Genomic DNA, 15,410 nt, shown 5'->3' with positions numbered 1-15,410 from the left:
TTGTATCCAGAGCCATGTTGCCAACCCGCTACCTAGCATTGTGCTTCTATGTGACGAGACTTGGAGAGGCCAGTACTAAGGAGTTACACAAGGGTTTTCGCTGCTTTAGATCTGCATGAATATAATGCCCCCTGGGTTTCTTCCATCACGTCACTGCCGCGTCGCTCGTGCTTCACACACTCACTCTACGCAGGGCCCGCATTCCAATGCACATTTACCAGACTAGATGCACAGCTTCCCACAAAGATTTTTTTATTACCTTCAGCAACTGAGATAATTTCAGAAAGTATATTCCATACTATGAGGATAGTCACAGGACAAATCATACCACCTTAGAGTGAAGGCAGAAAAAACATGGAGATCAATGACATGGAGAGTGACAAGCACTATCTCTTCAAATACCCTATCCACGAGCACTATCTCTTCAAATACCCACTATGAGACCCTAGGACAGTACCACTTCTTTCTCCTAGATGGATTCAAACCATAGCTACAATGGAGCTGGGTGGTCTCTAGGGCTCGATGTTATTGAGTACTCGGGATAGAGGTGGTGTGGATCAATGGGTGGTGGGATCAAAGAGGAGGGTACGTGAAGGTTCCTCCTAATAATGGGGGTCTAGGCAATGGGTCGTACCATGGGTCAGACTTGCGTCTGCAATGGTCTCCCCATCCAAAAATGTATCTGGATGGCTGTTGATGATGAGGCTTAATGTAGGTTTTGCAAAGAGTGGTGCCTATGTATCTATTATATGCAGAGCTCATGTATATTGCAGGTGTCGTGCATAGGCATGGGCGTAAGGCTGTTGATGATGAGGCTTAATGTAGGTTTTGCAAAGAGTGGTGCCTATGTATCTATTATATGCAGAGCTCGTGTATATTGCAGGTGTCATGCATAGGCATGGGCGTAAGGGTGTATCGTGTAGAAGCTCCTTTCAGTGAAAACTCCAGCACACTACACTGCTTTCTTTGACTTTTTTTTAAATGCAGTTTGTGTGTGCCACCCCTGGACAAGGGTTATTAAGAATGTGGAAATTAGTAGACAGGGGTACCTTTGGGGACATATGTCCCATCGTGTGAGGATAGCCATTTAACGTATAAGAGTTAAATTCCACCACTCTAGGGGAAAGACGAGACAAATAAGAAAACCTGGTAATGCCTTTCAGCTATATGGAGATGAGTAAGCTTGAGAGTGAGGAGCACACTCTTCAATATCCTATCAACCAGCGCATCCTGGGACAGGTCAAAGGAGAATCGGACCCCAATCTCAGTTCCTGGGAAAATCTTTTCAGACATGTCTCAGCCTTTTTGTTCCTTGATCCATTTCAAAGAAGGTAGCAGAAGGAGATAGGGGAAGAGCATACTCCACCCATAAGCACTTGGCTTTAGATATTTCAAACACACTATGAAAGTGTACTCCAAGACCACAGAATAGAATCACAATCAATGCTGCTGCAAGAGTGATCAATTCAGATGTTCCAGACCTTAGAACAAAAAATCGCCAACAATGAAACAGCCCACTGAACCTCAGACAATGCTACACCAAGAGATCCTTAAATGCATAGGCATACGAACAAGGCTTCCAATAGAACCATACAACATTTCTTCCCTTATATTTTTGACCTCACATCCACTTTCCTACACCAATACATTTTTTTTGCATGCCAATGTGCGTAATAAGTTGAGCTTTCAATGTACTGTCATGTCCTCAAAGATCCTCCTGGTCTTTCATAAGACATAGATAATTTTTTTTATTTACTTTTCTTCTTGACTAAAGTTTATACAAAACAGTAACACAGGAGAGGGTAACAGCTTCCCCAGTTCATCAACAACCAACAACAAGCTCATATTGCCAAAGTTCAGAATCTGCTTGTTGTTTTGATGGCAATCGCTATAACTATAAAAAGTTAAGGAAAATCTCAAAAACACACCTTTTTCAAAACCCGCAAATATGCTTCCAAAGCTTTGGCATCTCCTTCTTGAAAGGGTGGAAGCGCCCCAGTAGTTTGGAGGCTCTGCTTAAAGTGCTGTTCATACACATTGAGTGAGTTGAAAAGTGTGTACCAACCTACTGACCAAGATGTCTTGCTCTGCAGAAGCAAATACACCTTTCTAGCCCCTTCTTCACCTGAAGCCTGAATTGGGCACATTTCAAGAGGAACATTATCAGAATGAGATGTTCAAAAGTTAGAAACTTTGAGCTATTTCAACATCCCCAACAAAAAGAAAAACTCTTCAATCTTCTGAACAGGCAGTATCTGAAATAAGTGCCCAAAATTCTTGTGATAGCATTTCCCCTTCAACTCTATGCATAACGCATAACCATGCAATTGAAACTCGGTAAAAATTACGACTCTAAAGCTTACACCTTAGAAAACACAACATATTCATGTTTCATCATGATTGAGAATCACATTTCTTTAAAATTACTATGGTCAAAAGAGAAAAAGAGTAGACTTGTTCCATCTCTTCCAAAAAAAAAAAAGGCTACATACAAGGTGGCCAACCTTCAGGCCTCTAGACCTTTCCACATACCCATTTACACCCAAACCTATTTGCGAAATATATCGCTTGAACCCCCCTCTCTCTCCCTAGGAACATGACCTGATACATATTAAAAACCCATAACTGCGCAGACACTGCAACTAACCAAACACCCCCACAACGACTTGAATATAATTATCTTGTAACATCTTCCCCCCAGCTGCTAGGTATGCAGCACATACCTCCCGATTGCAAACAACACATGACTGTCAACACCACTTCCACATCATACACATATCACACCTGCTACATACATACATGTACTCTCTTCAGAAGCCAGTTCTCTATCCACCACCATCAAAAATCATACCCTGCACGACATCCGTTTCATAACCTGCCTCATATCCTAAGTAATAACCACAGTGCCATCAAAAGTATTCAGGCTCTGAGTGAGTAATATACCAAAATCTCCCTGCTCAAATCGTCTTTCACATCGAAGGGCTGCATCACATTACTAACATCAAAGACGAGAGTAATCCTCCATGGATGCATTTTCTTTCATTTTGTCAGTAACATTGCTTTTGGTTCAAGCACTTTTCTTGAACATATTTTCAACCATCACACCTGGTATCATGTCTAAATCCTCATGTATCCCATCAACATCAAGCTGCTGCATTTGTTTAGGCTGCATTGGCTGCTCCTGGGGCTGTTCCTAGCTCTCCAGGTACTCCTCGTACTCAACCCTGACCTCCCCCTTCAGCTTTCTCTCCAGCCAATCTATAAAACCATACTATCACTTTGTTGGAGGTAGACTCAGCCATGATGAAGGCTAGAACATACCTATGGGAAATAGGGAAATCGAACAGAGCCAAAACCAAACAGAAATGAACAGAGTGCCTAGTGAAAGCTGCAGGTTTAGGAAAAAAAGAATACATCACTTTGCTGGAGGTAAAGGGAAGACTCAGCCAAAATGAAGGCTAGAACATACCTATGGGAAATAGGGAAATGGAACAGAGCCAAAACCAAACAGAAATGAACGGAGTGCCTAGTGAAAGCTGTAAAACAGAACTGTCCACATTAGTGAACAGCTAAATATATAGATAAGCTAGCACTAAAGAGCAAAGCCTCATTCAACTTACTCCAACAGCAATAAACATACATGAGCCACTATGTAATGGCTTTAAGGGCCTTCACACCCATTACCCTAAGTTTACAATCACACTCCACTTGATAGATAACCCCCAATTCCTCATATCAACCTGTAAGTTCCTTGCTCTATAGTCTAGCGACTCCAACAAGTTCGCCTGTATAAACTCCACAACCCTGCCTCACATGCTACACCTCACATACTATCCTGATTCCCACATCATTATTTGGAGCTGAGTTTGTACTTAGCCATTATGGCTGTTTTGCTCGGTAACTAATAGAAGGATCTCTTTCCCAGAAAAGAAAACGAAGTTGCTTAAAGTCTGGTCCGGCCTACACGGTGGCAAGCACAGCAGTATGAAGAGGATGGCACCAGGCACCGCCTTGCAGCTCACACATTTTTGGATCTCGGCTATTTCCGCATCGTCGTTCCCCATCGACCAGTGGACCCCTAAGATTGGAGTGAGCCAGAGATGGGAGCTCATAGAGCACCAACTCTGCTACTGATTCTTCGTCAACAATCCAAAGCCACACCAATGGCTAGCATGGCAGGAGAACTGGGTGGTGGTAGCTTTGAAGATCAAGGACGATAAGGTAGAATCCTGTATTACATGGAAGACGAAAAAGGGAGTTGTCCAGTCTTTGCAGGATACGCACCAAAGAAGCCAACAGAGTGGTGTGGGTGTGGAGATCACACCGAATGTCTGAACAAGGTGCAACAAGTGCAGTGCGAACGCATGTGTGGAGAGTGTGGAGTGAACCATCTCTACAAAAAGATTGTCCAACATGCATGCATCTACCTTTACTGCTCCAAAACCACCACGCCATCCAGGGCTATCCACACCATTGAATTTGCGATTGTGAGGAGCAAAGAAGGTGCTGGAACCACTACAGAATCTCACTGTACAGTCAATCTGGGGCTGCAGACCGGGGAAAAAAATGGCTGTACATCTTTGCCAAGTGTGGGAAAGAGCATAAATCAAATCGAATGTGAAAAATTGGAAGATGCTGACTGATCTGTGCTGCTGAATGGCTCTAGGCTGTTGCACACGTGTGATATAGCCAGATCCAGAGACTGACAGCTGGGACCTTTAGATATAGTACTTGTCAATGCAGCAACCAACAAAGAGCTCATGGCAAGATCTGCAGCCCAACTGGACCCTACGAAAAGCAGGCCACTTGCTTCTACACATATTAGCACAGGCAAAACATCACTCCCTAAAGGAATGTGAAATTTAGTGCCAAAATTTGAGAAACAAAAATTGTTTCTACCACATTATTTACACAACTGCATATGCCATTACATCCCAAGAGAATGTGATCACCTACCAATGCAGTAAGCATCGTCAAAAATGCCACCAAGGTCACATGACTTGTGTGATTCTCACTGGCAAAGCGAGCAAAGTTCCACAGTGTGTCATTCTCCAAAGTAAGATCTGGCTCATACTGCAACACAACAGAGTACACGAAACTGCGCATCAGGCAGACTCAAAACAGACCTGCATTGAGATCATTTCAACACCATGGCAAGGTCACAGACAACTCCTTACAAAACTGCAACCATATGGGTCTTAAAATATTTACGAGTCTCTCTGCGAAGTGTATGACAAGGTTTACACCACACACACACACACACACGCACACACCACCTGTACCATCCAACCTGCCCTACCCCAATAAATCTAACCTAGCAATATTACCATTTTACTGTGTAAGGTGTGGAAGAAGCCACTGGTTAGGTGTGCAAAAAGAAGCAAGAAAGACAAAAAATCATGGGGGGAAAGCATATCAAATCAAGGCATGCAAGACTGAACCTGATAGACCTCTGTTATCAGCTCCAACATTGATAAGAACGGTTGAGCTTGTGCTTGGGCTCTTTGCTGCTGTGCCCGTTCATCATCATTCATTGAGCTATATGTTGAGTCATAGTAATGGGATTCTAGAGAAACCATTGCCGAGTCCCGCAGTCCTTTTACCTATATGTAACGCAAGCCAAATTCTTTCTCATATGCTCATGTTTCAAAACTTTCAAACACTGTACAGTCTCCTTGAGAAAGAAATCATATAGCATATTGTCTAGGAAATCAAGCTTTCCAAAACAAGAACAAGAAGCTAGATTGATAAACAGAGTACCTTATCCCGTCCTAGAGGTTGTGAAAGCAGGCTTGTGAGCAATTTGTGCAGATAGGCACAGTACATAAATTTCATATCATCATCATCATTCTGTACAAGAAAGAAGCTATCAGTGCAGATTATAGAGGTATAGCTATAGGAAAACCAGCACACCCATGCGAACCTTTATGTATATGTGTGTATACACACACACACACACACATATATATAATCCAATCTCCTAAGATAAAGTACTTTGATTAATTGCTATAATCTGTAGCATGTAGCTGATATAGTGCTGCTAAATTGAAGAATTTGTAACACTGTAGAAAGAAAAATAAACCCAGGACCGCTGTTACAGTTTACCGTCACTTTTCTATAAGACTCAAGCAGCAGTTAATTTGCAGCCATATAAATGTATTCCTTTAAAGTACCTGTAGATGATCATGTACTGCATTGCATAGGGATCATACAAACCCTCTCTATGGTTGTCAAGTCTTGTACATCACCATACATCTCATGTGGCAGACTCATTACAGTTTCTCTAAATTAGTATACACAGGTGTTTCAAGTGTCTGCTTGCCTCTAGCATTGGCGAGCGGATATGCAGATTGTGCCGCGAGGAGGTGGAGACTGAGGATCACTTTGTATGTAGATGTAGAGCCCACCAGGGGGTCAGAGATAGATATGCAGGATTGTTTGAGGAGCACTCTTCACTACATCAGTTGATGGAGGCCTCGGACCAGCGACAGCTTGGCAGACTACTACTAGAGCTTCATAGTTCTCGAGAGAGACTCCTCCAGACACCCGCTCCCACTAGGGGTGGGAGACAGTCCCAGCTCACAGATTTCTTCCAGAGAGCTATGCCAGTGCCAGCTGATGTACCACGTGGGGTGACCGCACAGAGAGCAGAGGAATTGAGAGCCAGGCGGAGACCTAGACAGACTGGACACAGAGCACCCCAACTCCGTCACCGAGAGATAGCAGCTATCCGGATGAGACACGAGATGGAGATGGAGACACAGGAGAGGCTAGCTCACTTTCATTCAGACTCAGGGTACATGTTCACGCCACTCACAGCCTCAGCATCGGCGATGTATGATATCTTATATCCCTCTTATGGCACTGGATGGAGTTAGACATAGATCTGCATAGCATGCTTGTACTACCCCTTCAGCATATAGCGATCTCTCAAATCACTAGCTATCCGCTTGCAGGAAAAAATTTCACCTAAGTAAGTTTGACTCGAAAAGAACCCATATTAAAAACTGAACACAGTTTAGCTTATTAGGCCCAGAAGCACAAACATCATAATGTTTATTCTGTGAACTCATTTGCTAGTATCAAGATGTGGCAAGCCACAATTCATCAATTTGAAAAGCTAGGCGTCTGTGGCCTTGTCCTCTTGTATTACCAAAGGCAAGTGGATTATAAAACCATACTTTGTTCTAGACAAAACATGACAAACTTGCTGTTCTGAATGGTATATTTCAATCAAACAAAGATCTTTATTCATTTACTTTGCTTTGTTTGAATAAATCTGTACGTTTTTTGTCTCTCTATCCTTGTCCAATTCTTTTTATTGATACCCATTTCTTTTATGTCATGGACCATCCATTTTTCTGTCTGTAAGGCCTGCTGCTGTGTATGTACATGCACTCGGCATGAATCATCTCTTCATCTCTAGCTACTCTCTCTCTGCAACGGATGATGCACATGCTCCATGAGTTTTGTAAGGAAAGTGGCCTAGCAGTCAATGTCACCAAAACTAAAATGATGGTAGTGAAAACAATTCAGCCTACCAACTATCCATGCATTCTGTATAATGGACAGCAAATTGAGATGGTGCAGTCATTCAAGTATCTGGGAGTTGATGTCCCGGCAAATCACAGGTGGAATCAGTGTGTACAAAGAAGGATTGATGCTGGGTGGGGGAAATATTACCACTTTGAGAATGATTGCAGCAGCAGTAACACCAAGAGATGGCACATTAGGCGCATATGTCTTACAAACGGTGCTCTATGGAGTCGAGGTATGGGGTGGCAGTATCTCTCCATCAACATGGAATGACATTGAGAAAATGCAAAAGGCATTCCTTAGAAGACACTTGGGAGTCAAAATTACCACTCCTTACTCTATATTACTCCTTGAAACAGGCAGCAGACCCATTGAGCTCCGAGCACTTGAAAGGGTTTTTAAGTACATAAGGAAGGTCAAATCCATGAAGGTAGAGAGACTACCGAGGAAAGCATGGGAAGCAAGTAAGAGACCACAAAAGACAAACAAAAGTAAGATGCTATCATCAGGATGGATGCATGACATCAAGGGCTGGTTCCAAAGATGGGGTGTAGCCTCGTACCTAGATACATCACCAGACAAAGTAGACGAGATAGCATTCCACCAAGCATTATTGGAAGCACTTCATTGCCAATGGCAATCAGCAGAAAAAAGGGCTAAATATGAATACTACTGTTCGCACATTAATCCAAACCACTAGGTCACATACTCACAAGAAGAAGATAATGCTCAGAAATACATAAGCACACCCATTCCTGCTAATGCCAGGCGAGGTCTTGCGCTCATCCGCACCCGGTCACACACTCTCGAGATTGAGAGAGGAGCATGGAGCGGTGTCTCGAGAGAGAAAAGATTATGCCGGCTATGTAGTCTGGGAGCAGTGGAGACAGAGGAGCATGTTCTTTTAACATGCCCACAATATCAGCACATAAGGAGAGATTTCAGCACCACCTTAGAAGGATACACCGACTTAGTGAATTTGCTCTCGCATGGCCAACTTGCTGCCCTTGGCATATACTTCATCAAAATTCTCAAGCACCGTGACTATCTTGTAACGCAATTGGCCACACACTAGTTCCCTCCCATGAAAGGAGGAGGCTTTGTTTACAGCTTTTGTACTTACTTCGTGGGGGTCCCATGGGCCATTTTTCGGCCTCCCAAGGACGATAATATATTCTTCTTCTTCTTCTTCTTCTTCTTCTTCTTCTTCTTCTGCAAGTGATGCAGTAATCGAGCAACTGCCATCAATTGACATGCTAATAATGCGACTTAAAGAGCTGAATCAATATAGCCGTTTTCCAAACCTTTCCACCATCACGCTCTAGTAACACCATTGTGCTGATCCATAATTCCGGGAAGCCACTAGATCCAAATAACAACAGCACCATCGTGATTGGCCACACATTGGCCAATCTTTGCGGGTCAGTGCCTGAATCCCTGATCGGCGCCTCAGCAGAGGCATAAGCATAGTGCTAGAGGACAAGCAAGTTTCCAAAGGACCTATTTATTGGCATATATTGAATGGTTGTAGTGCCACATGTGAACAGGGCATAACTAGGGGCACTTTTTCCCTTTGGGTTTTTCCCCTAGCACACATGGTGTGAAAGGACACCCACCTTTTCATTATTGTTGTATTTTGATATTATATGTGCGTTGACTTCTCAACTCCAAACATTCCAATGCAATCCACAGCTTTGCATCTCTCTATCTATCATCATCTCTATGTACTGTGTATGTGCTTACTTCTATGTGTAACCCTAGCTCCCATGGGCCAAGAGTGGTATTAGAGCCCTGCCCTGTCACGTCTTGTCCACGCAGCTGTCTGTGGCCATTTACTGCACCCCGCGATTGATCCGTGAGCTCTAGTTCGGCATCGCCCATGTTAAGTAGCAGCCGACGGGATACGGGGCGCACTGGTTGTGCCAAGTAGCACCCGACAGTGGAGCAGCACGAAGTGCAGATGATGGACCTGCCCAAAGTCTGGGCCATCTCTCTTGCCCAAAGTCCATTCATGTCGCCATCGTTCCATCCATGTCGCGGGTGGAGACACCAGTGGTGGTAGTAAGCCCTGCACTCACGCCATCAGGCTGACACCTGTCACCACTGCCCCACTCAGCCCCCGGGGGGGCAAGAAGGTGGGCAGTGACGCTCGTTACCTTGCCAGGCATTTTCGCCGTCAGTCCACTGCCATTCTGAGTCCCCCGTCACTTCCCTGCCAGACCGGCCTCTCCAGCACGTGGGCGATGCCTCTCCGTCAGGCGTCTCCTGGTGGTCCTACGCCCACACTTCAGGCCCGGACCCTTGCCATCGTTGCTTCCCTGCTGAGATCTGCTGAGGCAGTCGGGCTCCCGTCCCCCCTTTTGTTTGAAGAGGGTATTCTGCTCAAAGAATCCAGCTGCAAGCAACCTGCTTGCAGAACTACTACAGAGACACAAAATCAAAGGTTCAAAGTCCAACATCTCAGAGATAATTTTGGATTTCTGTTTTTGGGGACTACTACAGAGACACAAAATCAAAGGTTCAAAGTCCAACATCTCAGAGGTAATTTTGGATTTCTGTTTTTGGGGCTTTTGTGAATTACATGCTTCAGTGCAAAATTCAAGGTGCAAGATTCAGTAAAATTTGTGGCTTTTCTGAAATTCGTGCTTAATTGCACAATTACAGCTATAGGGTACACTGAATTTTAGGACTTTTGTGATTTATGTGCAACTGGCACAAAATTGAGCCCATTGGTGCATAACAATTTGGGGCTTTTCACGTTTATGTGCAATTGGCACATCATATAGCCCATTGATGCACAGAAATTTGGGCCTTTTTGTTTTAGAGGCCTTCTTGGATATTTATGCAATGAATGTGCATGGGATTTGCATTGCAAGTGTCGTCAGGACACTCCAAACACATATCGCAGCCTTGTATTTCGGACAAAAAGTTTGCTCGGGATCTTGTGATTGCTTGGCATAGCACTCCGGTGCATTGGGATTTTGCCTGCTGGTGTTTTTTACAACACACTTCATTGCAAGTGTTTGCATATCTCTTAGCAAAGAGATTTCAACATTATGGCTAGGAATGCAACTGATATATTCAGGGTTTTGTCCCAATAGGACAAACTGGATGGAGTAATTACTCCCTATGGAGTTTCATAGTCCGAAACCTTCTTGTGGCCAAAGGTTTATGGGGTTATGCATCAGATGATTATGTACGCTCTACACACATAGCACCTAACACACCTCACCATGGTGCTCAGTAAGCTGCAACACCTGCTCCTCCCACACACGAGGAGAAGAGATGGGATACTCGTGATGCCCAAGCGATGGCTTTGATTGCTTTGTCAATAAAGCAATCAATTATACCGTATATCAGGTCTTGTAGGACCTCACGGCGGCAAGCATGGGATGTACTGGGAGACCATGTACCAGGCTAAGAATGAGGCCCGAGTTGCCTTTCTTAAAAAGGAGTTGGGAAATGTGTCCATGGAAGATGGAGAGGACATGCCCGATCATATTACGAAGATCCAAGATCTTCGAGAGCAGTTGCTAAACAATGAGGAGATCATTCTTGAAAGGGAGTTGGTCTCAAGGACACTATCATCACCTCCAGAGACTTACCTGAATTTCCACATTGCTCACTCCGTCTATGCGGAGAAACCCGGAACCAATCTTGTTTGAAGAGCTGGTTGGTTTGTTGCGCAGGGGACAAGCAGAATCGGAAGAACAAATTTTTCATCATGCATGGCAATGATGGGGCTTTTGTTGCCCAAGGCAAGGGCAAAGGAAAAGCCAAAAGTAATTTTCAGCCAAGGACAGATTTGGGACAGCCTTCACAAAAGGCTAAGAATGATTCATGCAAGCCCAAGAAAAAGGGCAATGTCACTACTGCAAAAAGCCAGGTCACTATGTACATGAGTGCAAAAAGCAGCTTGCAAAGAAAAAGAAAAAGGAAAGCGACATGGCTGTAGATTCTTCATCACCTGCAGTGAAGGATGATGCGTCAATAAATCTTGTGCAAGATGAGTGGACTTTTCTTGTTTGCAGTTATGATGCATCATTAGAGCATATGTCTCTAGGTGTCAATGAAAGACTCGACACATGGTACTTTGATAGTGGTGCTTTGAAACACAACCTCAGAATGGAATTTTTTTAAGAAGCTTAACATGTGCAAACAATTCTTCTTACTAAGTCAAGGGAGTTGGTGAGGTGATTCTCACAACGGCAGATGGTGTAGACTTATGTCTTCCAAATGTATTGTATGTGCCTGAGATAAAGAAGAATTTAATGTCCGTCTCCTCTTTTGCTAAAAGAGCATATGCAGTGAACTTTGAGGACAACAAGTGCACAATCAGAGACTGTGAGATTAGTCACAACCGGGACATTGTAACATGGGTTATGCCAGCTTGATAGGTTTGACAAGAGAGGGCATGATGCTCATGTGGTTTCCACTTAACATCTACCATGCAAGAGACAAAATTGTGGCATGCCAGGTTTGGGCATGTGAATTATGGCAATCTAATGCTATTGCAAAAGCATCAAATGGTGCACAACATGCCTCGTGTAGAGCTGCCACCAAAACATGTAATATGAAGGGTGTATATTGGGTAAAATGCACAGACATGCATTCCCAAAAGATGGATCAACAAGGACTATCTGGAAATTACAGCTTGTGCACAGACATGCATTCCCAAAAGATGGATCAACAAGGACTATCTGGAAATTACAGCTTGTGCACAATGATACCTGTGGTCCTATGGGGATACCATCTATTGGGAAGCATGTATACTTTGTAACCTTTATTAATGACTACTCCGAATTTCCTTGGGTATATCCACTGAAAGTAAAATCTGATGTATTTGCATGTTTTCAGCATCATGTGACACAGGCTGAAAATCAAACAGGTTGCAAAGTGCAGACCCTCCGTACAGATCGAGGGAGAGAATACATGTCTATTGCTTTCAAAGCTTTTTTGGCAAAAAAGGACATAAAGCATCAATGCACATAGGGAAAGGCTTGCCTCAAAAATTATAGATGGATCATGTGTGCTACACATGTTTTGAAAAGAAGCCCTACCAAAGCATTGAAAACCATAACACCATAGAAGGCCTGGCACGAGAGAAAACCTAAGTTGATCACTTTAGAGTTTTCGGTTGTGCTGCTTATGCACATGTACCTCAGCAATTGTGAGGTAAGCTTGATGACAAAGCTACTAAGTGCATATTTGTGGGTTACAGCAATGGAGTAAAGGATATTGTCTCTATAATCCTTCCACACAAAGGATTTTGGACAGCAGAAACGACGTGTTTGCTGAAAATTCAGACCAGCCATCGACTGAATTTTCTAAAGAGCCACCTAAAGGCACACATGACATGTTTGAAGGACTACTCCCATTGGGAATTGATGGCACAACAGATCAGCCATCAACTTTGCCTAATGGAGAACATATGGGTGCTCAAAATCAGCCCATTACACCGTAAAATGTAGAGAAAGCAGTGGAGGAAGAGCGGACAGCAATGGAAGAGGCTAGAGTTGTGCCTCATTGGTTGCTCCGTATCTTACAGGAGAGCAAACTTTCAGCCCCACTTGGTAGCAAGGCACAGGCTAGTTCACGTAATGCAAGAGAACATTCAGATATTACTTGCATGAGTACTCTTTGTGACGCAGATGAGCCAGATTCATTTGAAGAGACTCGTGAGGATGAGCATTGGATGCAAGCCATGCAAAATGAGATGGATACTATCCACAAAAACAACACATGGGACTTGGTAAGACTTGCCTCCTAGCAAGAAGTCAATTGGCACAAAGTGGGTGTATAAGTTGAAAAGAAAGTCTAACGGTACCATTAACAAGTACAAGGCCAGGCTTGTGGCCAGAGGGTATGCCTAGAAAAAGGGCATTGATTATGATGAGACTTTCACACCTACTTCTCGTATAGCCACAGTTAGAGGTGTTGTTGCATTGGCTGTACATCATGGATGGAAAGTGCATCAATTGGACATTAAATAGGCTTTTCTCAATGGAGAAGAGGTTCAAGTAAATCAACCCATTGGTGTTGAGATGCCTAGTCATGAAAGCAAAGTATGCAAGCTTCGAAAAGCACTTTACGGTCTCAAACAGGCTCCCCAAGCTTGGTAGGAGAAGATACTTACTTATTTGACTAGCCAAGGATTTCGGAATAGTCCAACAGAGAGCACCCTCTATGTGAAAGAGGATCATGGCACTTTGATAATGCCCATTCTATATGTGGATGACATGTTGCTAATTGGGAATGATGAGGAAAAAATTTCAGCCTTCTAAGCTGAATTGAAAACCTCATTTGAGACGACAGATTTGGGGATGTTGCATTACTATTTGGGTATAAAATTTGCACAGACAGATGTTGGGATATATGTTCCCCATAGCACACATGCTCTGAAAGGACACCCGCCTTTTTCATTATTGTTGTACTTTGATAATATATGTGTGTTGACTTCTAAGCTCCACACATTCCAATGCAATCCACAGCTTTGCATCTCTCTATCTATCACCATCTCTATGTATTGTGTATGTGCTTGCTTCTGTGTGTAACCCTAGCTCCCCTGGGCCAACACTATTCCCCCTTGGATCATATTTTTACATTGAGAGCCATTGGGGAGGCCAAATCAAAGGGGCAGAAGGTCTATTGCTGCTTTGTGGACTTCGGCTAGGCGTTTGAAATTGTACCTTGAGCACGTCTTCCTAGACACTCCTTTTTTTTAATGTTCTGATTTCTTTAGGGTTTTGGAGGAAAAGTGGAAAGAAAATCAAGATTAGGTTCGGATTTTTCTAGTTTTTTTGTTTGAACTTTCTGTAGAATTAAAAATTGAAAGGGGAAAAATGGAAATTGAGGTGGAGGGCCAAATAACTGTTTATTTTTCTGATTTTCTGGTGTTTTTCACACATGAGTTTGCAGGTAAGGGTAGTGATGGTTGGGCGAAGAAGGAAAGAGGTAGCAATGGCACGCAAAAGCTGCAAATAACTGGAAAGTTAAGGAAGCGAAGGGGGGAAGTGGTAGCAATGGCGCTGTAGGATGGATTATCACCTCATATGTTTCAGCCACGTGGTTAACTTTTCACTCTATCCTCACACGATGCTTTTGTATAGGTAGCTAGTTTGTTTTCTTTTTCCACAATCTAGTCACTTCATGGAACTTTTTTTTCACTTTCTTGGTCTCATAGACCATTTGGGTCTTTCATAGACCTTAATATATCTTTCTTTATCTCTACTCTCCCACCATATGTTATTATAACCTCACCTTATGTCTTATAGGTTTCCATGTAGCAACCTTCCATTCATATTTTTCATACTGCCATTTGTAAGTTTCGTCTTGATATGGTAGTAAGTGCAATTATATTGACGAGGATATATGCATGGTGGTTACTTGGCCCAAAATCCCATTCCACAGACAGCACAACCATATCTAGATATATCACTCCATCTAAAAAATTCTTGTGTCGCTTTTTTCAAAACAACCAAGTACTCTTCTGAAAAGATTAAAGTCCTGCAGATAGTTGTGCTGTGATCACCTGAAAAGCAGGTGTTCTTACAATCTTTCCCACAAGAAATTTGAACGCATTGCAATCACAAGCTTGATCCAGCACCAGGGAGATGTTGCGAATGTTAGAAGATGTAGAACTTGATAGCGGTACGACAGTAACTCCAGAGCTTGAAATAAGCATCAAAAAAATCACCCATGCTAGGCGAACAATGCTACTAAAACCTTCCACCAATTCATCTCCTCCACTCTCCAGGATCTGACACACGTCCACAAAAGTATAATAAGCCAACACGGTCTTTTCTTTTGCTGAATTGCAAAGGCAGGCAGGTAAGCCAGAATAACCCAATCTGCTACATAAAATAGGGTGCTTT

At 43.2% G+C, this 15,410-nt stretch overlaps 1 protein-coding gene across 2 annotated transcripts in view; it reads right to left on the bottom strand.

Annotated features, from left to right (window-relative positions):
* EMB3142 (nuclear pore complex protein (DUF3414)) overlaps nucleotides 1-15,410 on the bottom strand; it is a 96,242-nt gene that overhangs the window by 17,900 nt on the left and 62,932 nt on the right. For both annotated transcript variants that reach the window (XM_086783137.1, XM_086783138.1), the window contains 5 exons: nucleotides 15,068-15,295; nucleotides 5,761-5,850; nucleotides 5,442-5,603; nucleotides 4,957-5,073; nucleotides 1,929-2,132 (listed from right to left, as the gene is read on the bottom strand). In XM_086783137.1, coding sequence (XP_086639263.1) covers nucleotides 1,929-2,132; nucleotides 4,957-5,073; nucleotides 5,442-5,603; nucleotides 5,761-5,850; nucleotides 15,068-15,295 — 801 coding nt within the window. The remainder of the gene's footprint in view (nucleotides 1-1,928; nucleotides 2,133-4,956; nucleotides 5,074-5,441; nucleotides 5,604-5,760; nucleotides 5,851-15,067; nucleotides 15,296-15,410) is intronic.

This window comes from Cibotium barometz, chromosome 45, assembly GCF_041138505.1.
Source record: "Cibotium barometz isolate CiBa-2024 chromosome 45, ASM4113850v1, whole genome shotgun sequence".
Lineage (NCBI taxonomy): Eukaryota > Viridiplantae > Streptophyta > Polypodiopsida > Cyatheales > Cibotiaceae > Cibotium > Cibotium barometz.
This window is presented reverse-complemented; position numbering and strand designations above follow the sequence as displayed.